At 34.0% G+C, this 25,557-nt stretch overlaps 1 protein-coding gene across 1 annotated transcript in view; it reads right to left on the bottom strand.

The window, feature by feature from the left end:
• Positions 1-25,557, bottom strand: part of galnt18a (UDP-N-acetyl-alpha-D-galactosamine:polypeptide N-acetylgalactosaminyltransferase 18a) — a 149,491-nt gene that overhangs the window by 25,854 nt on the left and 98,080 nt on the right. Inside the window, exons 7-8 of the mRNA XM_056451996.1 lie at positions 7,502-7,687; positions 3,524-3,661 (exon numbers count right to left, since the gene is read on the bottom strand). Coding sequence (XP_056307971.1) covers positions 3,524-3,661; positions 7,502-7,687 — 324 coding nt within the window. The remainder of the gene's footprint in view (positions 1-3,523; positions 3,662-7,501; positions 7,688-25,557) is intronic.

Genomic DNA, 25,557 nt, shown 5'->3' with positions numbered 1-25,557 from the left:
ACAGACACACAAAGACGTGCTAAATAAACTGCAAGGACCATAGAGGACGAGATGGATTAATGCAAAAAGAAGAAAACATCTTTCTTCCTCAGTCTGCTAATGGCCAGAGTGTGAAAATGCCCTGGAGCTCAGCTTTCCTTTGTCTTCACACTAAAGATGTTAATTATGCTATTCTACAAAAGAATGCCAATTAGGAAAACTGCTCTGTTGGTCTTGCATTGTGATGAATGAAGAAGCGTCAGGCCTCGGGTAAGAAAAATAATACTTAGTGCAAACCATTTCCATCACTTCAGATTATGAGACATTATGTCATCTATCAGATAAAAATTTCTCTAAGTGGTAATACGCTGTCAAGCTGAATTATTAATTTTGACTGAGTTGTTATATAATTATGCAAGAGTTTAATTCAATATGACAAGGCTTCTTGAGTTTAGACAAATATCTGGTTTAGATATTTGTGAAAGAATGTTAAAATGTTAAATGATTAAATTATAAAATTATAATTTATTGTAGGGCTGCACAATATACCGTTTGAGCATTGATATTCCAATGTGTGCATCCGCAATAGTCACATCGCAAGATATACAATGTTGAATTGGGATTATAGTTGAACACCAGAATCCACAGGTCTAACCATTATAGAGTGAAAATGTAACATCTTCATGTGTTTTTAAGGCCTATGTGAACAGTTTAAAGCATATTAAGAGAACATTAAGAAATCTAAAAATAGATACTTTTTATTGAATTGTTTTTATGATGAAGTCTATTCAATGCTCTTTTACTTTTGATTATTCAATTTCTGTTAGAGATGTCCCGATCAGTTTTTTTGCCCACAAGTCTGAGTTTTTTGATTTTGAGTATCTATACCGATACCAAAACCGGATCCTATACTTCTATAATACATACTTCTATAAAACAGATTGAGTATGTTCCTCATTTTTTATTTAATTCACCTTGTTTTAACATTCAGCAACTCTGTTATCAAACAGAGCACTTCTGTGAGGTAGCTTGAACAATCACATAATAAATAACATAAATTTTTCACTTTTGGACTTTAGTGCAACAGTAGATATAAAAAAAATCGAATATAAAAACAAATAGCACCTCAACTTAAAATATCTGGCAGGCAATCCCAAGTTTACATATCTCACAGCTTTCTACAGCAATGTTGTCATCATCAACTTTATAATACCTCCAGACAGCAGACATATTCGCACTTTTCGCTTCAAGTTGCTTCCATGTTCTACTTTGCTGGCATTTAATCATTTAGCATCTCTGCAACAAAGTGATGTTATGCCGCCCGCATTGCTGTTTCTGTGTGAAGTCATGTTCTAATATAAGCATATATATTTGAGTCCTGATTGAGAGGTAACATCCGATTCCAATCGAGTCTAAAACTATGTGATCGGGCCCGATTTCCGATCACGTGATCGGATCTAAACATCCCTAATTTCTGTCCCCAAATACTGTTAGACTCTCGTCGCTGTAATATATTTATATTACACTGCCATATAAAATCATCCCAATCAATCTAAAGCACTGACTTTCCAAATAGAGCCATTTAAATCATGAGATGAAACTGTATTTATATAGCAATATATATTGCAGGGAAAAAATATTGCAATGTCAAATTTTTCCAATAACATGCAGCCCTAATTTATTGTCATTTTAACGATGCACGCTTAGGTTTTTTATAATTCAAGTTTAATTTAATAAGTCAAGTCACTTACTGTATTTCTACAGCACTTTATACAATGCAAAATGTCAAAGTAAAACAAATGTGTACCTTGGCTATAAGGGTCAAACAACAAAAAATAATTGGAAAAACTTGGTGTAAATCTGGAGTCTGAATTTCAATAGTCATGTAAAAGCAGTCAATCAGCATACTATCATCTCAAAAACATTGCAAAAATTAGATTTCTTGTGAGGACTTAGAGAAACTTGATCATGCTTTTATCAGGAGCAGGGTGGATTACTGTAATGGACTCCTGGTCTTACCAACAAGACAGTCAGACAGTTGCAGCTTATCCAGAACGCTGCTGCCAGGATTTTGACTAAAACCAGAAAATCAGAGCACATCACACCTGTCCTCAGGTCTTTACACTGGCTCCCAGTTACATTCAGAATAGATTTTAAAGTATTGCTACTTGTCTATGAATCCCTAAATGGCCTAGGACCTCAATACATTACAAATATGCTCACTGAATACAAACAGATAACTCAGGTCATTAGGTTCAAGTAAATTAGAAATTCCAAGAGTTCAGTCAAAGCAGGGTGAATCAGCCTTCAGCTACTGCTGCCCCCTACTGATGGAATCAGCTTCCAGAAATGATCAGATGTGCTCCAACATTAGGCACGTTCAAATCAAGACTGAAAACACATCTGTTTAGCTGTGCCTTTACTGAATGAGTGTGCCTTTACTGAATGACTGTGCTACGTCCGACAGATCGCACTATTATGCCTTTTTTTTCTTTTTCATTCCTTGAAACCCTGTTTTAACACATTTTAATCTGTTTTTATCTGCTTCAATCATTTATTTTATTTTCTTGTTTTATTTTCTTTCATTGTGTCTTTTATTCTTGTTTATGTAAAGCATTTTGAATTACCATTGTGTATGAAATGTGCTTTATACATAAACTTGCCTTGCCATGTGCTAAATATCACACTTTGTAGCTTTAGCTTAATGCCTAGCGCACATGTTTTCATACCTTCAGATATATGCTCAAACAAACCTGTTAAATGTAGAAAATTCATTCAATTATTTGCCCATACTACCATGTAAAATATTTAAAAAGTCTCTTTTATTTCTGTAGTATTTTATTTAATGCAAACTGCCAAAGCAGCTTTATACTGTAAATCATTCATTCATTCATTCATTTTTTTTTGGCTTAGTCTTTTTATTAATCCGGGGTCGCCACAGCTGAATGAACCGCCAACTTATCCAGCATATGTTTTACGCAGCGGATACCCTTCCAGCTGCAACCCATCTGTGGGAAACATCAATACACACTCATTCACACTCATACACTACGGACAATTTGGCTTACCCAATTCACCTATACCACATGTCTTTGGTCTATGGGGGAAACCGGAGCACCCGGAGGAAACCCATGCGAACGCGGGGAGAACATGCAAACTCCAAACAGAAACACCAACTGATCCAGCCGAGGCTCAAACCAGCGACCTTAAGTGCTGTGAGGTAACAGCACTACCTACTGTGCCATCGCGTCGCCATATACTGTAAACCAAAAGAACATTTTCCTCAAAACATGTACCAACTAATGACAAATCCAGAGAACTCATGATGACTTTGCAATGGTCTCTTTTTTTCAAAGCTATAACCTGATTTACTTATAACCCAATGAGAAAATGTTAAATGATTTTCTTGTTGATCAGAAAAATGCATTTCTTTTTTCAATTTATTCAGTCACAGCTACCTTTGTTAAACATCGAACAAGTTCAATGTTCAAACAAACAAATGCCATCTTTACGAACTGTTATAAAATGAGAAGAGGCTACTCACTACCCCATAAGCGATGGTGTCCATGTAGGTTCTCATCTCAGGGTAAATATTGTTAAGGAACCAGCTGAAGGGTTTACAGCGTAGTCTTTCTCTGAGAGCTTTTCGTTCTTTGATATCACCGATATCAATCCCAGAGACCTGCGCACACAAACACGAGGAGTCGTGAGTGTACAGGACATCATTCAGAAGGCTGCTGGAGCATGATGGGAGAAAACCTTTTATATATGTGTCAATGTACAGTACATCCATCCCAGTCGTTCACTATTTAATGTGAACTTTCAAGGCATCGTGGCAAAATGTGTTACAGCTCAAAAGCATTCATAACATCTCTACCCATTACTTAATCTAAAGGGATAGTTCACCCAAAAATGTAAATGCTGTCATCATTTACGCCCCTTTTACTTGTTCCAAACCTGTTTGAGATTTTTAGTTCAGTTGAAAACAAAAACGTTATTTTGAAGAAACCTCTGGACACCTCTAAACCATAGTATTAACCAGAGCTTCCATAGTATTAGTTTTTTCCTATTAAGGAAGTTAAAGGGCACGTATTTTACCCCTTTTACAAGATGTAAGATAAGTCTTTGGTGTCTCCAGAATGTGTCTGTAAAGTCTCAGCTCAAAATAACCATCATATGATTTATTATATGATGTGCAATCTGCCCATTTTGGTGTCTGACTGCAGTGTGGAACTTTTTGTAGCCTGAGGCTTTAAATCCAAATGAGCTGCTTCTCTCAACCACCGGTCCGACGTGCATGTCTGCTTTTAATCAGTTACATCAGATAAACAGCAGTCAGTGATTGAGACAGACTCATTGAGCTCGTCACAGAGACTTGTAACATATGCTTTAATTCCAGTTTATTTTGATCCTTTTTTAACGTCAGGAATTTTTTTTAATGAAACTTGTTATGTTTATATCACCACAATATGACAGTGTACACACTATACCTAAACACAGTTCTGTCCAAACAGCTTACAAAAGATGATTATAGGTGCCCTTTAATAGTTACAGGTTGTCAGCATTCTTCAAAATATCTTCTTTAGTGTTCAACAGATTTAAGAAACTCATGGGGGTTTGGAACCACTTGAGGGACAATTAAAAAAGAAAAAAAATCTCTTCTTTTACTTCCAAAACATTTTAAACTATTTTACACATAAACTACAAAGCTGTAGAAATGGCTCCCAGTTGATTTCTTTTTTATAAGATAGTGAGAAATACCAAAGTACTTTAAAAACATCCAGAGGATTTAATTGTATGCTAGTTATGATGATCAAAGCATGTTATTATACAAAAAATTATCAAATAATACATTGGATTAATCAGAGAATCTAAAATTAAGCAGCACAACTGTTTAGAACAGGGGTGTTCAAACCCGGTGCTTGAGGGCTGAGGGCTCCCTGGAAGTTTCTAGTATACCTAGAAAGAGCTTGATCAGCTGGTTCAGGTGTGTTTAATTGGAGTTGGAACTAAAATATGCAGGACACCGGCCCTCCAGGGCAGTGTTTGGACACCCTGGAACAATATGATATTAACAAGAAATTATTAAATCATTTTTAAATATTCATATAAGTTTTGACTGTTCTATAAATCAAGGACAGAAAAGATCTGAAAAGACGTGGAATATAAAAACCATGTAACAGATTTTGAATGCATTATAAATGCTACTTACAAATAAGATTGGGCATTTACAATTTGCACCGATTCTTAAATTTGTTGTTTCATTTACACACGTTTTTTTAAATCAGCTAATTTACTGTAATACATTATATTTTAATTAACCTAAAAAATCAAGTAGAATACCCTGAACCCTATGTACACTGTAAAAATATCTGCTAATTAACAGTTTCCGTATTTTGTGTTTTCTGTTTATTTATAGTTGTGAATTGGATTATGGGTGTTTTATCTCTGCTCTGCTGACTTTTGATGTTGAAAAATCAACTCTGCAGTTTAACAACTTTTACTGACATATTATTAGTTTGGGGCAGCATGGTGGGGCAGTGGGTAGCACGTTCACCTGACAGCAAGAAGGTTGCTGCTTCGAGACTTGGCTGGGTCAGTTGGCATTTCTGTGTGGAGTTTGCATGTTCTCCCGGTGTTCGCGTGGGTTTCCTCCGGGTGCTCCGGTTTCCCCCACAAGTCCAAAAACATGTGTTATAGGTGAATTGGGTAGGCTAAATTGTCCGTAGTGTATGTGTGTGAATGAGTGTGTGTGGATGTTTCCCAGTGATAAGTTGCAGCTGGAAGGGCATCCGCTGTGTAAAACATCTAATGGATAAGTTGGTGGTTCATTCCGCTGTGGCAACCACAGATTAATAAGCCAAAAAGAAATTGAATGAATGAATGAATGAATGAATTATTAGTTTGAGACAAGATATTGTTTAGGAAATAATATATAGAGAACCAAGTTTGTAAAATAACAGAAAATGTACCGACAGCTTATTATCAGGGGACTGTTTCATAAAAGTAGATTAGAAAAGTGGGTATTAAAGTAAAAAATCTGACTTCAATGAGCCGAACTAAACGTCCACACTTAAATTGGTTACATAACAGCAAGTTGAAGATCATTTGATCTAATAAATCTGAGTTCAGTTTAAATAATCCAGATAACTGCTCGTGCACGTCACAGTCATGAAACATTAAAGGTCGAGCACAGATACATTGATTATGTTGTGTGCTACCAGGGCAACTATGAGAACTAAAAGATCTCTGAAATGAGACAGCTATGTTCACAGCATGAGCAGTGTTTGGTTTTAGAGTTCAAACATATAATAACCAAAAACTACGGCTTGCAACAAAGCAAGAGAGAAGGCTTCCAGGAAATTGCAGATCGTCTCAATAGGCTACATATGTAGCAAAATATTATAAAATATAGGCCATTATAGGCCTAACGTTAAATTAAATATTTGTCACAAAACATTGTGCTTGCGAGAGAGAAAGTATACAAGCTTACTGCAAATTGTTACTTGCTAGAAAAAGTTAAGGCATTGCAGACTAACTGTAACATACAAAATATGCTCAATGTCAGCACACTCATTCATTCATTCATTCATTTTCTTTTTTCGGCTTAGTCCCTTTAACCCTAACCCTAATATGGGGTTGCCACAGCGTAATGAACCGCCAACTTATCCAGCATATATTTTACACAGCGGATGCCCTTCCAGCTGCAACCCATTAAGTTTCCAGCACATTAAGTTTAAAATAATGGCTACAAAGATCCGCGCTACCAGAAGCGGCGGGATCTTTCCCTGACACATGTGTTTGCCGACCAGCGCCGCATGGGAAAATATCTTTATATTAAAGTGAGGCTACTGCTCAGCCCGGATCATCTCCTGATTATTCCACTCAGGGTTTGATGCTTTAAAGTCATTCTTTAAGAAATGTAGCCTACTGTAGCCTTCTTAATATTATTTTCTTTATTAAAGTTTTGTAATCCACATACAATATATATATATATATAGCTAAGTACACCCCTCACAGATCTCTCTTTTAAATTAATACTTCCTACAGGATGCTGAAGATCAGTCCAAAAATTAGTACACCCAAATTAAGATGTTGGGGGAAAATATAAAAACATTTTAATAAACAGGAAAAAAAATTAGTTATAATTAGTTAAAATAGTTGAAATGTCGTAGTTTGTATTTGTTTCGTTTAGAATAACTTTTTTGAGTTTAAATGTATATATTGTTTTATTCTTAAATTACTTCAAATTATTAAAAATGTTTATAAAAATCACTTTTTCAAACTTTTTAATGTTCAAGTTGTCGGAAGAATGAGCAGCGTCCAATAATGCAATTTAAAAGCCTAAATAGATGTGAAAAACTTATTTATTATTTATTATTTTATAAATGTTTTAAAAATATTTATTCTGTTATTCAAAACATGAATCACAAAATATGAAAAACTGTCAAGTTACAGATTTTTTTTTTACAGTGTAGCTACATTTAAACCAATCAGAATTAAGAATTTAAAGTCTTCATACCTGTTGAGGAATGTTCCAGGCCATGTAAACGTGGCTCTTGAACTCATCCATCCACACCTCAGCCACCCTCAGAGCGTTCCTGCGCACATGGGTTGCCAGATCCTCTGTGTAGGGCTTGTGTGCGCGTTCAATATGAGCTATTCTGGAGCAGGGTATGACCTCCACACTTCCTCCACACAACCAAACCTGAACACACACATACACACACACACACACGCACACACACACACACACGCACGCACACATGAACATTCTGTGTTATGAATTCTGACAAAGATGAAGAAGAATTAGCTCTCTAAAATGCCCTTTAACATCAATTACGCAGCCTACAAAAACAAATGTGGCAAGTTCTTATGATTCATTAAGGAGGGTGCGAGTCCATTTAGGAGAATAAACCAAAAAAACACCACATAAATCAAACTCCACAAGAAACAAAAGTGCTTTATTAGAAAACAAAGAGGCTGAGGGGGGAAAAATGCTAAACAAAACACTTCAACTGAAGGACGTTCGTTTCCTACAGTCATCAACTGAAGGTTACTAATTTCCTCTTTGTTCAAAGTAAACTCCCAAAAACTGCTTTTCATTTACAAAACAATACAGAGGCTTTTTACTGAAGCTCAAACAGATCATTTAATTAGCTGTAATTAGACATTTTTGACACTGAGCAATTTAACAGCGCCATCACTGCTTGGTGTGTCAGTAAAAATGAAACCAACCTACAGTGGAAGTCTACAGTGCAAGTAACTTATTTAATTATTTGAACAATCTGGTCAGAATGATTTTCTAGTAGATGATTCACTGATTCAAACTATCTGGTCAGAACAAGTCACCAATTAACAAATCACTAGGTGCGTTCGACTTGAACCATGGCTGCAGCCGGTGATCAACGAGATTAGCCAAGGGCAGGCGGGGGCAGAGTTGAAAATGGAGCCGTCAAGTTATGGCAGTCATGATGACCGATCACATGGCGTCATCATCATTTTTAAAATTTTTATTTATAACAACAAAAGATTTACAGTACAAATAAAACAGAATACAGTCTCTACAAACTAGTTTATTTTTAAACAACAAGGGAATAATGAATTAAATAACAAACGCATAAGAGAATAAAGGGGAAACGAGAGGGTAATATAAACATGAATAGGCCTATTAAATACAAAGTAATAAGCACAAATTTTAGGAGTTTAAACATCCCTCTTTAGGCTAATACTTCTTGTTTGAATATGCTAAAAAGGGGTTTACATACATTTATAGATTTAAAACTTTTCAATATATATTAGTGTAAAACCCAAAACAAGGTGTTGATTGTCTTAAACAATGCTTAAGATTACTTTGGATAATGAAAGCATTTTCAAAAAAGCACTTTAATTCAAAAAGATTGAACAAAAGGACATTTCTAAAATAAGTGAGCTACACTTTAAGTAGAAGTTTCCCAGTAAGAGCAGGTACATCAATGTCACTTTTAAAACTTGTGCAGAATTGGCTGGACAGGAAAAAAAAATTATAATCATATAAATCATTTTATATTTATTTAATAAAATAGTTCTTTGATTTGTTAAGAAACCTTTAGGGTGATAGGATCAAAGATTATAATTATTTTATTTCAAGTCTGTAAAACTTATTTGAGTTATGTTTAGGTTATTCACTAAAATATATCAATTAAACTGTCCATGGAGCTGAATGCAGTAAATAGTCTGTATAAAAAAGGTTGTAAATACACCTGTGCAAACAAAATAATTACTGCAGTAAGATATTTGTAGTCTATTAATAAGCATGATGTGTATAAGACAGAGAGAGTGTGAAAAGTGAATTGTTTGTTTTGAAATTTGTGAATCGGAATTTGTCCAATAATAAACCCGAAACAATTCAATTCAGTTCAATTCACCTTTATTTGTATAGCGCTTTTACAATGTAGATTGTGTCAAAGCAGCTTCACATAAAAGATCATAGTAAATAGAAACAGTGTCAGTTCAATTTTCAGTAGTACTTTGATGCCACATGTGACAGTCATGTGGCGTTGGTGCAGCGTCAATCCGAACAACATTTCTAACCAGCATGCACCGCTTTAAGACAGATTTCGATTGATCTGAGCAGCGCTGCATGAAGTCGAACGCACCTACTGATTCAAGCAATCTTGTCACAGTGAATCTCTGGTTTATGACTCACTGATTCAAATATTGAAGCAAGTTTCTAGAAAAACAATTGATTTAAATTATCTGGTCAGAACGAATCAGTAATTAATTCACTAATTCATACAATCTTGTCAAAACGAGTCTCTTGTAAATGATCCACTGATTCAAACAATCTAGTTAGAACAAGTGACCAGTAAACCAATTATTGATTCAACCAATATGGTCACAGTGAATCTCTGGTTAATGACTCACTGATTCAAATGTTGAAGCGTTTTTATAAAAAAACTGATTCAAATGATCTGATCCGAATGCATCTCTAGTTAATTATTCACTGATTCAAACAATCCGGTCATTATGAGTCACTAGTTAACAAATCACTGATTCAAACACAATGAATTCAAGTGATCTGATCAGAATGCGTCTTTAGTAATTGATTCACTGATCCAAACAATCTTGTCAAAATGAGTCTCTAGTGTTGATTCACTGATTTAAACAATCTGTAGATCAATTTAAACAATCCCCAGTTAACAAATCATTGATTCAAACAATCCAGTCATGGTGACTCTCCAGTTAATGACTCACTGATTCAAATGTTGAAGCAAGTTTCTAGAAAAAAAACTGATTCAAATTATCTGGTCAGAACTAGTCTATAGTAATTGATTCACTGATTTAAACAATCCGGTCACAGCAAGTGTCCAATTAATGACTCACTGATTCAAATGTCAAAGCAAGTTCCAAGTAAAAACTGACTGATTCAAATGATCTGGTCAGAATAAGCCACTAGCAAATGATTCACTGATTCAGGTGAGCTTCCAGGAGACTTGGATGTCTGAATATTACATGTTCAGGTGTTTTGTACCCAGTCATATGTGGCGCATACTTCAAAATATTTATTGTAATTTTATCTATAATGTCATTTCAGCGAAGAAAAGTAAAGCAATTGTATAAAACGGTATATTCAATCTTTTCCTGAGATCTAAAACTATTTTGGGACTGAATTTTGCTGATGAACAAACATATATACGCACATACATTGACAAGCAAAGAACACTAACTTTTTATCTTATTTACATTTATTCTGTTTGACAATTTAGAATAATGTGTATGCAGTTACATTTAATAAATAGCATTATTTTTTTTCTGTCCATTTGAAAATTTTTGACACTAAGAAATGTAGTAACACAGTCACTGCCTGGTTTGGAGAGAAATATTAGAGAGAAAGCACAAAAAGTTGCTGTTTTCCTGAAGCACTTTCATGTAATATGCATTTGTTCAACAGTTTACCCTCAATTAGTGCTGGAAATGGAGAGTGGCGCTTTACTTCTGTGTGTGGGTTTGATTTCACTGCTTTCTTCCACTCAGCGCACTCCTGCAGAGCTTTTAAACCCAGATCTCTACATCTATCCAGTAAAGCTTCACACAGGATTACAGGCCTCATGCCAGCAATCATTCAGACTTTCACACCCAAATCCTTTCCTTTAGGCCTGTGTTTGGTGAAATTTAAAGTGCAGCATCTGGCTGAGACATATGTCTGGCTCCTTTCACTGCAGCGGGTGAGATTTTTCAACAAGTGTGTGTAAATTTATAGGAATAATTGTTCAGCCTAACTATTTACTCACCCTAAGGCCATGCGAGATGTATATGCTTTGTATGTGTTTGTTTTCTTCAGCTGAAGAAAAATTATGGCTTTGGAGAAAAACAGTCCAGGTAGGGCTTCATGAATAATCAAAAAAAGATCGCGATCTCGATTCGACCCCCTAGATGATCTTAATGCAGCATTTCTACGATTCTGCCAATCATATTTTCAAGTTCAGGAGAGAAGCAAAGGCGGCCGCACAAGTCTTCACATTGTTTTATATACGTAGCTTAGCAACATGGACACCTCCAAATGGAGTTGAAAAAGTCACATACTGTATTTATAAGGTACAATTCTCCCAAAAATGTCATTTCTGTCTTCACGTAATGATGTTTTCGCGGCCGTGAAATCACACGTGCCGTGAGCTGACCGTGACCACAGAGAGGGTGGGCACGTGACTGTGAATGAAGTCTACTTTGGTGAACAGAATCTACATAGGCTGTGAATAACAGGTAATAAAGTTGTTAATAACGTTCAGTTTGTGACACGGAGTGATCGTTTGGGAGCCACGCAGGAAGTATGAACCGCACTTCACAGTGAAAAATGAAACCAAAAGCATGTGGGTCATTTAAATAATCATATCCCATTTTAGAGTTATGATTAAGACAAGCATTTAATAGCCTATTTTCTTTCTTTCATAGTGAACTCTAAATGTTGTGCATGAGAATAAATGTTTAACAGTGTCTGTATAACTACTCTAGCCTATGTAACGTCGAATATAATGCAAGAGGGATCTGATAATGACAAATGTCTGATTTTACCAGTGGAAAAAATGGTCTAATAATGTTGTCAATGACAGATTGCAAGCATATGCCTCAAACATAAAAATTCAACATCAGAATTATTAATGATTGTTTTCTGATGTCATCCCTTTACTGTGCATTAATGACCAGGACAAATTTAAAGTCTGTTCAAGTCCACCATTCAAAGTCTATTCAAAATTTAGCATTTCAACCAACAGTAGACCTACACATAATATTATTGTTGTTTTACCATATGTTTGAGAAATAATAATGATGATAGCCTACTCGTATTAACCTTTATTTTACATCTACTGTCAGGGAATGTTTATTTTGGGTGACTAATTGTGCATTGAACAGTGAGCTGGTTCCTCACGAGCCCCCGGTGTTGTGTTTTGTATCTGATTGTTTGTCTGGGATCTCACTTTTGCTCTGATCTGCTTGTTTGGCAAGCATTTAATGCTAAGACTCGTTGGGCGGGATTCAACAGGAATTGGACAGATGTGTGTTGTTCATATTTGCCAGGAGAATGATTCATATGCATAATCATTGACAACAATCCCAATGATCCACGACTGAGCCGTCTGTTCTCCTGGAGCATTAAAAAATCATTCCTCACATTTGCATACAATACCTGCTGCAGACAGAGATATTCAGACCAGCATAATCTGCCGCACAGAGGCAAATTTTGCAAGCATGAAATGAGAATCAAACCAGCTTTATATTGTCAGGGAGACATTAAGGACTTGGTTCCTTTCCAGAAAATACCATAGAAAATGATCTACAATGGAAAAAAAAAGTGTTTCCTGTTTTACTTGTTTATTTTTTTAGGTATATTTTTACTCCTCATCCCCCCAAAACAGTATAAAATTTAAAAAGTACAAAAAGAGACTAAATTCACTAGAACGAATTTGGCTTTGTGTAAACCTAATAATAAATAAAATAATAATTAAGCTAAGTGAAGTTTTCAAACTAGTTTCGAGAGGAGCACGTGATATGATTGACTGCAGCTGGCCACTCATCTACATTCACTAGTTAGCCAATCAGATTAACCCCAACTCACTATAAGTAGGCTAGCTAGAACTACTCTCTTATCTTCGTTTTCCGAAGAAACCCCCCATCCACCCCTTCTCCTCCTTTTTCTTTTACCACGGGGAGCTCTCGAGAACCACCTGATCTCGTACTCCCCTCATATGCTCTATGGACCAGGCGGGAGCCCTGGGCTCACCTATCTCCGAGCTCAGGGTTCTCTCCCGGGACAGCATGCCAAACTTGCTAACAGTTGTCAAACAATATCTAAGTGTGAACTCTTGAAAGTATTTAAATGATTTTTGCGTAACTCATAAGATTAAAAACATAAGATTAAAAAAAATATTAAGCTAAAGTATTTCAATGAATTTTGCATAACTCATGATATTAAAAACATTTAAAATAATATAAATCAATAATAAAAAAAATGACATTTTATATCACTATTATTGTTAATATAAGATTTTCAAGATTATGTAAAAATCATGATATTTCATTATTATTATTATTGTTGTTGTTTTGAATGGACATTTTCAGTATATAAGTTTACTACAAAAAGACAATATACACATTTATAATATGCATTCTATGTAAGAAATTGCTGTTTTATTCTTTATTCTAATGCTAATAATAATCTAATGCTAATATTATTTCAAAAATAATAAAATCTACACTGGCTCAACATAACAATATTTTAAGAAACCAACATAATAACAAATCAACACAGAGTAAACACTCTGACATATTTGTTTGTTGTTGCTTGTGCTATAGTATCAACATTGAGTACAATTCAATCATATTAGACATGTGGGGGAAACCTGAGCACCCAAAAGAAATCCACGTGAATACATGGAGAACATGCAAACTCCACACGGAAATGCCAACTGACCCAGCTGGGGCTTGAACCAGCGACCTTCTTGCTGTGAGGGGATTATGCTACCCACTGTGCCACCGTGTCACCGCTTGCATATTTAGGTATTGCATATTTATATCTTTGGATACCTAAAATGTTGTGTTGCTTATAATGAACCTAGAAGAGTTTTAATGTAATCCAATACTTGCCTGATTTGCCTGAATGAATCACTAATAAGCAGGACAGCAAAGGCAAATTATTGACAAAGCCATTACCCTCAACTTAAAAAAAAGCTGCCATGGTGTGGCAGCAGACTGTAAATAAAGCCAAGCTGACATCTGACATGATCAAAGACAGTTTTCATTCTCAATCGCTGATAAACAGAGGCCTTTAGCGATGGCTAAGAATAGCAGAGCACAGATGCGTTGACCTTTTACTGAGCGTCTCCCCTTTTCCAAAGTGAAAAATAGCTCCCGTCAACACAATGCAGAGAAGCTGGACATTTTCTTTTGCTCCAGTGCTTCAGGTGTGACTTTGACTGACACTGTGCATTTTTCTTAAAAAGTGCCAAAATATCAGCTAAACATAGCTGCAGTATGAAATAAAGTTGCATTACAAAAAACTTTGCTTTTAAAGAGCCCATATTATGGGTTTTTGAAAATGCCCTTCCATGTAGTGTGTAACACAGCTCTAAGTGAAGTGAAATATCCAGCTAAGGCTTAAATCTGTAAGTGTACAGGGTTAAAAACTGTTGATTCATCTATAAAAGAGTCGACTCATAGTGCTTCAAACGAGTCGTCTTGATAACGAGTCATTAGGTGTTTCGTGATGACGCGGCCACGAAACAATTAGTTGCGCGCGCAAACCCGGGAGATTTGAAACCTGCGGCCCCGCCCACTAACACAGAAAAAAAGCAACACACACACACACAGAGACACACACAGACACCAGTCGAATGAAGTCACGCTGTGCAGATGGATATGATTGACAGTCTAATCAAAGATGAAACCTCAGCAATGTAGCCCAGCCTTGAGCAGTTCCAGTGCTTCTGGAAACTACATGCTTAAAAAGAAGACTTCATCAGTTTGTTAAAGGAAGGATCAGTAAAGACTGTCAGAACATGGATCAGTGCATCATGGATCAGTTTCTTCCCCCATTTCACAAGTGTAAGTACGTGCGATTAAAATTATTGCCTCGTTTACTCTATCTTGCACATTATGTATTTAGTTGTGTTTTGTTACTTGTAACCGCGTGTGCTGTATCAGGTTAACTCTTTATTTTCTCATATCATGTCATCGGTCCAATCAGCGCAGATTAGCTTCGCGCTGAGGACCGGTTTAGGGAACAAATTAATTGCTGAACGATTCATATGGGAGTCGCTGGGATAATTAGGTAAAAATAAATGCAGATTATAAGACCATGAAAGTGTTGTTTGACCTTGCATGCATATTAGACTGTTGTTGGAGACCCTTACAACCTAAATATGACCCTATTTCATGTATAATATGGGCTCTTTAAGAATTTCTATATTGTTACACTGCAAAAAATGCTTTTCTTACTTAGATTTTTTGTCTTCTTTCTAGTCCAAATATCTAAAAATTCTTAAATTAAGAACAATTTTCTAGACAAGCAAAACATATTGTCTTGTATTCAGAAATAATACGCCAATATTAAGGAAGTTTTTCCTTAAAACAAGCAAAACAATCTGCCAATGGGACAAGCAAAAGAATCTTGTTTTTGCTTTTGACATCAAATTATTTTGTGCACGACTCGAGTGGACAAATAAAGGTCTTCTCTAGCAAAACATTTATTCATTCATTCATTTTCCTTCAGCTTAGTCTCTATTTCAGAGGTCGTCACAGCGGAATGAACTGCCAACTATTAAAGCATATGTTTTATGCAGCAGATGCCCTCCCAGTCGCAAACCAGCACTGGAAAACACCTATACACACTTATTCACACACACACACACACACACACACACACACACACACACACACACACACACACACACACACACACACACACACACACATACAGGTATATAGTGTTTACAGGGACAGCATGTAACCACTGTGGTTTAGGGGGACACACCTTTCCTTACAACCTACACATTAAATATATATATCAAACTATCTGTTATGGCCTCATTAAGATACATCTCACTTAAAAAAATCACATGAGACCATGGAGTTGTGGAAAAACTACACCTGTTTTTTCACAGGCTTATAGGGTCATCTGTATCATGGTTTGTTGGGACACACAGGTTTAAAGGGTCTCCTTGTGTAAATCATTCATACACAACAAGCAAAGTGGTTTAAAGGGTCAAACATGGTTTACCAGGACCAGTAACATAACAAAAACACTGACTGGGGTTAGATGCATACTTCAAGAAAATTATGAATGAATGAGAAGTTTTTTAATTGTTTCTTAAACATCATTGATCTGTGATCTGTGCTACACATACTTGCTGTTTACATGTACACACAATGTGCTAATTCATAGTAATCTAAGTAAAGAGTTAATTGCATTAATAACAACATTATAAGAATAATAAGTAATAATAAAAAAAAGCTGCCATAAAACTTACTGAATACTAAAAACAGTATGCAAAGGTTAAAAATGTTAAAACTGAAGTACATCAAGTACATCATACATTTGAAGAGCAGGAGTAAAAACCCTGTTACAACAGTGAATCAAAATGTACTCATGAAAAACAAAACCTTGTAAACGATAACAAATAGCGGGAAAAAAATCTTACCCTTGTCATTTCAAATTAACTTCATATGCTCAGATATAGAAAGGGATGCAATAAATACTAAAATCAGTCCAACATTTAAAATGAGTTTAAAACTGTTATTTTAAAAATATTTAAAAAGTAGAAATCATAAGTTTAAAAAAGTAGAAATTGTTCACAGCGTTCACATTTTGACTTAGTACAATTGTCCAAATGACATCTTTTAGACTTTTTCTTTAGACATTAAAATGAACCGTGGTTATCAAGGCATGTATGCCTTAATATAATGTAAATCATTTTTGATATCAAGAATTCGGGCTGGTACTTGTGGAAATGTAATTCCTGATATCAACAATCAACATTTTTGATATCACAAATGTAATTATTGATATCAAAAAATATACGTTTTGATTTATATTTATTCTCAGGATCTATGGCAAGCCGTTTTGACTTTTATTCATTCTCAGTATATATATATATATATATATATATATATATATATATATATATATATATATATATATATATATATATATATATATATATATATATATATATATATTCTTGATATCAAGAACTGAATTGTTGATTTCAACAATCAACATTCTTGATATCAAGAATTTAGGTAAATTTTGATTTCAATATTACATTTCAACTAGTAACAAAGTTAATTCTTGTTATCAGCAATGGTGTCACCATTTGCAGAAATACAATTGTTGATATCAAGAATTCGGATTTTTGAAATCAACTGTTTAATTCTTGATATCAAGAATTTATATCCTGTTATCAATAAAAGACAAAACGGCTATTCTGGCAAGCCGTTTTTACTTTTATTGCTTAACCAGATATGAATTCTTGATATCAAGAATTAAATTGTTGATATCAAGAATCTGACGCCTTGATATCAACAACTTAATTGTTAATATCCAGAATGCGAATTGTTGACATCAGGAATTGCATTTCCACTAGTAACAATGTTAATCCTTGATATCAACAATTCAGTTTCACTAGTTAAAATGTTCATTTTTGATATCAGAAACTGAATTTCAACTAGTAAGAATTAGAGTTATTGATATCTGTAATTGTATTTTCACTAGTTAAATGTCACCATAGACTGCCATTCAAATTTAATTGTTGATGTAAAGAACTGATTTCTTACTAGTTAAAATTTTAATTTTACAAATCAGAAATACAATTCTTACTTGTACATTTCTTTTACAATACAATTCTTTTATTTTTGATATCAGTTGTCATATGGATACCAGTGCAAATGTCTATTCTTGATATCAACAATTGAATTGTTATTAATGAAAATTGTAATATTTGATCTAGTGAAAATGTTAATTTCTGATACCATAAATGTGCTTGTTACTAGTAAGAAAGACTTTTTAGATATCATAATTTATATTCATATCAGAAATCCATTTTCAGATATCAGAAATAACAAATTAACATGTTGAAATACATCTAACTAATATCAAGATTTAACATTTCAACTAGTATCAAATTAATTCTTGATATCAGGAATTGACATTTTTACTAGTAACAAATTCATTTCATCATATCAACGAAGGCAGCTGATATCTGAGTTTAGCTTTACAACTAGTGAAAATATAACTACTTATATATTCAATGATATTTTAACTAGTAAAAATATTCTTGCAGATATCTAGAAATATCATTTTTACATGTAGAAATACCGGTAACTCTTTATAATACACACTATGAATCATTTACTAAGCATTAGCATCTAGTGAATTCCCTATCTGTTAAGCATTAACTGTACATTAATAAACGTTAGTAAGCAGTTTATAACTGCAGCTACAAATGATCTATTATTGACTTACAACCACATTCATAATGTACTTAATACTTGTACTTTCATACTTTGTTAATGATTTACTTTTCATTACTAAATTAAGTATTGCATTATTAACAAACCAGTTCTATTTAAGAGTAGTCGATGGTTAGTAAATGATTAATAAACTATTGAAATCAACATTTATATAACTTATTATTTAGGCATATACTAATAGTTAACTAATATGTTAATAAATGCTTTATTAACTCAACTTCATTCAGTTTTGTGATCTAATCTAAAGTGAGGACTATTTATGCTTTATAAATCTCTTATAAATGACAATTAAAGGCTCAGTATCAGTTGAACAATCATCATTGCAAACTTATCTAAAAAGTAAAATTACTGTAAAGTTTAAACACTGCTGAATAACAGGAGTGTCAAAATACAACATAAAATTGGATAAAACAACAGCAATATAGTAATTTAACAATATAATAAGATATAAACTGCTTACTAACGTTTATTGATGTAGAGTTAATGCTTAACACATAATGAATTCACTATTTGCTAATGCGTAATAAATGGTTCATAGTGTGCAGTTATTATAAAGTGTTACCGAAATACCTATGGTAATGAGCTCATTAATATTAATGTGATTTGATTTTCCCACAATTTGCTTTGAGTCAGACCAAGAGCAAAGACGGTAGAAGCAGATGCACAAAAACAACTCTTGTTTAGTCAAAGATCAGTTTTTAATTTACATTTTTAATCTGTAATCATAACAATAAATGTGTTTAACCTTAAGACAAACAGCTATTAAATTATAAAATAAGTTTTTTAAAAATCAAATAAGTAAATGCTTTTTTTGTGACCTGCCTATGTCATAGTGTTATTTTGACAAAACAATATATCAGATTGGAATAGACAGAGAATATCATAACTCAAAAGATAAAATGGTGTCCTTAGTTTAAATAGGGTGTAGGACTACAGAACTAATTGTGTCTGAAAATTTGACAAATCTTCTCTTTGGGCAATGTACCTTATTGTGTCATCAAAATGGACAAAAAAGTAATATAGAAAAATGTAACCCTGGCCTGCACTCTCAGAAAAAATGATACATTGTTGTACCAAAGAAGGTACTGTCCCTTGTCACTGGGGCAGTACTTTTAATGGAACAAAATTGTATTTTAAGACAAAGAAACAAATTTGTACCATTTCAGTTTGAACCTTTAAGGACGTGATTTATACCATGAGAAAACAAAATGTACCTTTGGTTTTTATAACCTGCAGATACAATATTTTACCTTGATCAAACGTACAAATCTGATCCATGAAGGTACCACTACAGTGACAAGACACTTTGTACTTTAACAGTGTCAAATCTGTTCCTTTAAGAACTATTTAAAGGCATTTTGCAATATCCAAAATCATGGGTCAACTTACTTTCAGTAAATTTCAAACATCAAATAAATTTCTAAACAATGTTTTTTTAAAAAAAAGGTTTCTTTTTGTGTAAATGCACCTTTTCCGTTTACAATAATAAATTAAAAATACTTTAACATCAATCAAAAGATCTATTTTTGCTAATCATTTCACAACACTTTTCACAAAAATGTTACAGAAATACATTCTCCCAACTACAATATAAACCGTTTTTCTCCTATTTTCACACAATAGCTTTGTAATTGAATTTACTTAATTTTAAAATAAAAATTGAATTATGCAAAAAGTATTATAACGAGAAGGCGATGTGGTGGCACAGTGGGTAGCACGTTTGCCTCATAACAAGAAAGTTGCTGGTTTGAGCCTCAGCTGGGCCAGTTGGCATTTCTATGTGAAGTTTGCATGTTCTCCCCGTGTTCGCGTGGGTCTCCTCCGGCTGCTCCGGTTTCCCCCACAGTCCAAAGCCATGTGGTACAGGTTATTTGGGAATGCTAAAATTGACAGTAGTGTAAAAGTGTGTGTGTATGGATGTTTCCCAGTGATGCGTTGCGGCTGCAAGGGCATCCGATGCGTAAAATATATGTTGGATAAGTTGGAGGTTCATTCCCCTGTGGTGACCCCAGATTAATAAAGGGAGTAAGCCGAAAATGAATGAATGAATTGTAACAAGATACTGTATGCTCAATGTTTGATTAGTTTTAGAATACTAAAATGTCTGCATGAACACTTTGCAGGACTTTTGCCTGCTCATGTGCACAGTGGAAGGCAAATGCCAAAAGGTGCAGATATCAATAATGAAACTGTATTTATCAGAAAATGCTTACTAAATGTTTATTAAAAATGCCTTAAATGTTTAGTTAACAATACCTACAGTTTTGTTTTGCCAGTTGTTTTGCATTATAGAACTTAACAATTAATGTTAAAGAGTAAACATATGCTTTTAAATAATGATTCGTGCTTTAATATGGAAATTATTCATAAAATCACTTTGCCTTTACAGCAATATTTATTTTCAGAAATAATTTTTTTTTTTGCAGAAATACAATTGCTGATATCAAGAATTCGGATTTTTGAAATCAACAATTTAATTCTTGATATCAAGAATTTATATCCTGTTATCAATAAAAGACAAAACGGCTATTCTGGCAAGCCGTTTTTACTTTTATTGCTTAACCAGATGTGAATTCTTGATATCAAGAATTAAATTGTTGATTTCAAAAATCCGAATTCTTGATATCAACAACTTAATTGTTAATATCCAGAATGCGAATTGTTGATATCAGGAATTGCATTTCCACTAGTAACAATGTTAATCCTTGATATCAACAATTCAGTTTCACTAGTTAAAATGTTCATTTTTGATATCAGAAACTGAATTTCAACTATTAAGAATTAGAGTTATTGATATCTGTAATTGTATTTTCACTGGTTAAATGTCACCATAGACTGCCATTCAAATTTAATTTCAAACATGTTGAAATATAATTGCAGATATCAAGAATTAACATTTCAACCTGTGAAATTAAGTTCTTGATATCAGGAATTGACATTTTTACTAGTGACAATTCAATTGTTGATATCAAGAATAGACATTTGCACTAGTATCCATATGACAACTGATATCAAAAACAAATGCATTTACATTACATTTACATTTACATTTACATTTAGCAGACACTTTTATCCAAAGCGACTTACAAATGAGGACAAGGAAGCAATTTACACAACTATAACAGCAGCAGTGAACAAGTGCTATAGACAAGTTTCAGGTGTGTAAAGTCTAAGAAGCAAAGCATTAGTAAAAATTTTTTTTTTTTTTTTTTTTTTTTTTTTTTAAGAGATAGAGATAGAGTAGAGAGATTTACAAGTAAGAATTGTATTTCTGATTTGTAAAATTAAAATTTTAACTAGTAAGAAATCAGTTCTTTACATCAACAATTAAATTTGAATGGCAGTCTATGGTGACATTTAACTAGTGAAAATACAATTACAGATATCAATAACTCTAATTCTTACTAGTTGAAATTCAGTTTCTGATATCAAAAATGAACATTTTAACTAGTGAAACTGAATTGTTGATATCAAGGATTATCATTGTTACTAGTGGAAATGCAATTCCTGATGTCAACAATTCGCATTCTGGATATTAACAATTAAGTTGTTGATATCAAGGCTTCGGATTCTTGATATCAACAATTGAATTCTTAATATCAAGAATTCATATCTGGTTAAGCAATAAAAGTAAAAACGGCTTGCCAGAATAGCCGTTTTGTCTTTTATTGATAACAGGATATAAATTCTTGATATCAAGAATTAAACAGTTGATTTCAAAAATCCGAATTCTTGATATCAACAATTGTATTTCTGCAAATGGTGACATCATTGCTGATAACAAGAATTAACTTTGTTACTAGTTGAAATGTAATATTGAAATCAAAATTTACCTTATTTGATATCAAGAATTAAATTGTTTAAGAATTAAATACATATCCTGAGAATGAATAAAAGTCAAAACGACTTGCTATATTACATTTGTTATTTCTGATATCTAAAAATGTATTTCTGATATCAACAATTAGGGAAGTAATTTATGATATCTAAAATTACTAATCTCACTAGTAACAATTACATTCATGATATTAGAAATGAACCTTGTCACTAGTGACAAACCAATTGTTGATATAAAAAATTTTACATCTTTACTAGTTGAAAAGTATTTCTTAATATCAACAATTTAATTCCTGATATCAACAATTAAATTATTGATATCAACAATTACATTTTTCATATCAACAAATAAATAATTGATATCAAGAATTGCATTTAAACTAGTAAGGAATCAATTCTTGATATCAACAATTAAATTTGAATGGCAGCCTATGGTGACATTTAATTAGTGAAAATTCAATTCTTGATATCAAAAATTTAATTGTTGATATCATAAATGTAACTGTTGTTATCAACAATTAAATTGTTGATATCAAGTATTTTAATTCTTGATATCAACAATTCAAATTTTGATATCAACAATTACATTTTTGAAATCAACAATATACTTTTTGATATTAAGAACTGAATTGTTGATATCAAGAAAATATATCCTGAGAATGAATAAAAGTCAAAATGGCTTGCCATATTTCTTGATATCTCCAATTATATTTCAACATGTTACATTTGTTATTTCTGATATGTAAACATGTATTTCTGATATCAACAATTAGGGAAGTAATTTATGATATCTAAAATTACTAATTTCACAAGTAACAATTACATTCATAATATCAGAAATTAACATTGTCACTAGTGACAAACCAATTGTTGATATCAAAAATGAACATCTTTACTAGTTGAAAAGTATTTCTTGATATGAACAATTTAATTCCTGATATCAACAATTAAATTATTGATATCAAGAATTGCCTTTTAACTAGTAAGAAATCAGTTCTTGATATCAACAGTTAAATTTGAATGGCAGCCTATGGTGACAGTTAACTAGTGAAAATACAATTGCTGATATCAAAAATTACATTTTTGATATCAGCTATTACATTTGTGATATTAACTGCTATATCAAACCATGCCCCTGTATACCATAATGGTGTTACACACATGTGAATCAGTGATGAACTAGTGTCTATGGGACTTTATACACTAGTCATGCAATACCAAACCATGTCCCTGTATACCATGATGGTGTTACACACATGTGAAACAGTGGAGAACTAGTGTCTATGGGACTTTATACACTAGTCATGCAATACCAAACCATGTCCCTGCATGATGTGGTTACACACATATGAGTGACACAGTGATTAACTTGTCTCTATGTGACTACACACAAAAGTCCTGCTATACCAAACCATGTCCTTGAACACCATGATAGTGCTACACACAAATGAGTAACAAAGTGATGAACTGGTGTGTATGGATTTGCATACACAAGTCTTGCTATACTTAAACATGTCTTTGTAGAACACGATGGTGTTGCACACATATTATTCCTGCTATACCAAACTATGTCCCTGTACACCATAATGGTGTTACACACATGTGAAACAGTGATGAACTAGTGTCTATGGGACTACATACACAAGCCCCACTATACCAAACCATGTCCCTTTATACCATGGTGGTGTTACACAAACATATGAGTGACACAGTGATGAACTGGTGTCCATACGACTACACACACAAGTCCTGCTATACCAATACATGCCCCTGTATACCATGATGGTGTTACACACATATGAGTGACACAGTGAGGAACTGGCATCTACAGGACTACATACACAAGTCCTTTCATACCACATCATGTCCCTGTATACCATGATGGTGTTACGCACATATGGGTGACACAGTGAGGAACGGTGTCTATAGGACTACATACACAAGTCCTGCAATACCAAACCATGTCCCTGTATACCATGATGGTGTTACACAAATGTGAAACAGTGATGAACTAGTGTCTAGGGGACTTTATATACTAGTCATACTCTACCAAACCATGTCCCTGTATACCATGATGGTGTTACACACATATGAGTGACACAGTGATGAACTGGGTAGGGTTGCACCAGCTGTTTGTAAGTTCTTTTTAAAATTCAAATGAAAGGTCCACACTAGAGGCTTAGTAACTTGTCTTTGTCTTGGAACGCCATCATGATTTCACACATATATGAAAGACATAGTAATTAACTAGTGTCTATGGGACTTTATACACTAGTCCTGCTATACCAAACCATGTCCCTGTATACCATGATGGTGTTACACACGTGTGAAACAGTGATGAACTAGTGTCTATGGGACTTTATACACTAGTCTGCTATATCAAACCATGTCCCTGTAAACCATGATGTGGTTACACACATATGAGTGACACAGTGATGAACTGATGTCTATGGGACTACATACACAAGTCCTGCAATACCAAACCATGCCCCTGTATACCATAATGGTGTTACACACGTGTGACAGTGATGAACTAGTGTCTATGGGACTTTATACACTAGTCATACTCTACCAAACCATGTCCCTGTATACCATGATGTGGTTGGACACATATGAGTGACACAGTGATGAACTTTTCTCTATGGGACTACATACACAAGTCCTGCTACACCAAACCATGTCCCTGTGTACCATGATGGTATTACACTCATAGGAGAGATGCAGTGATGAACTGGAGTCTATGGGACTACATACACAAGTCCTGCTACACCAAACCATGTCCCTGTATACCATGATGGTGTTACACACATATGAGTGACACAGTGATGAACTGGCGTCTATGGGACTTTATACACTAGTCATGCTATACCAAACCATGCCCCTGTGAACCATAATGGTGTTACACACATGTGAAACAGTGATGAACTAGTGTCTATGGGACTTTATACACTAGTCCTGCTATACCAAACCATGTCCCTGTATACTATGATGGTGTTACACACATTTGAGTGACACAGTGATGAACTGGAGTCTATGGTACTACAGACACAAGTCCTTCAATACCAAACCATGTCCCTGTATACCATTGTGGTGTTACACACGTGTGACAAAGTGATGAATGAGTGTCTATGGCACTTTATATACTAGTCATACTCTACCAAACCATGTCCCTGTACACCATGATGTGGTTAGACACATATGAGTGACACAGGGATGAACTTGTCTCTATGGGCCTAC

The sequence above is a fragment of the Danio aesculapii genome, chromosome 25 (genome assembly GCF_903798145.1).
Source record: "Danio aesculapii chromosome 25, fDanAes4.1, whole genome shotgun sequence".
In the NCBI taxonomy this organism is placed as follows: domain Eukaryota; kingdom Metazoa; phylum Chordata; class Actinopteri; order Cypriniformes; family Danionidae; genus Danio; species Danio aesculapii.
The sequence above is the reverse complement of the archived record's forward strand: the minus strand, read 5'-3'. Positions and strand labels throughout refer to the sequence as shown.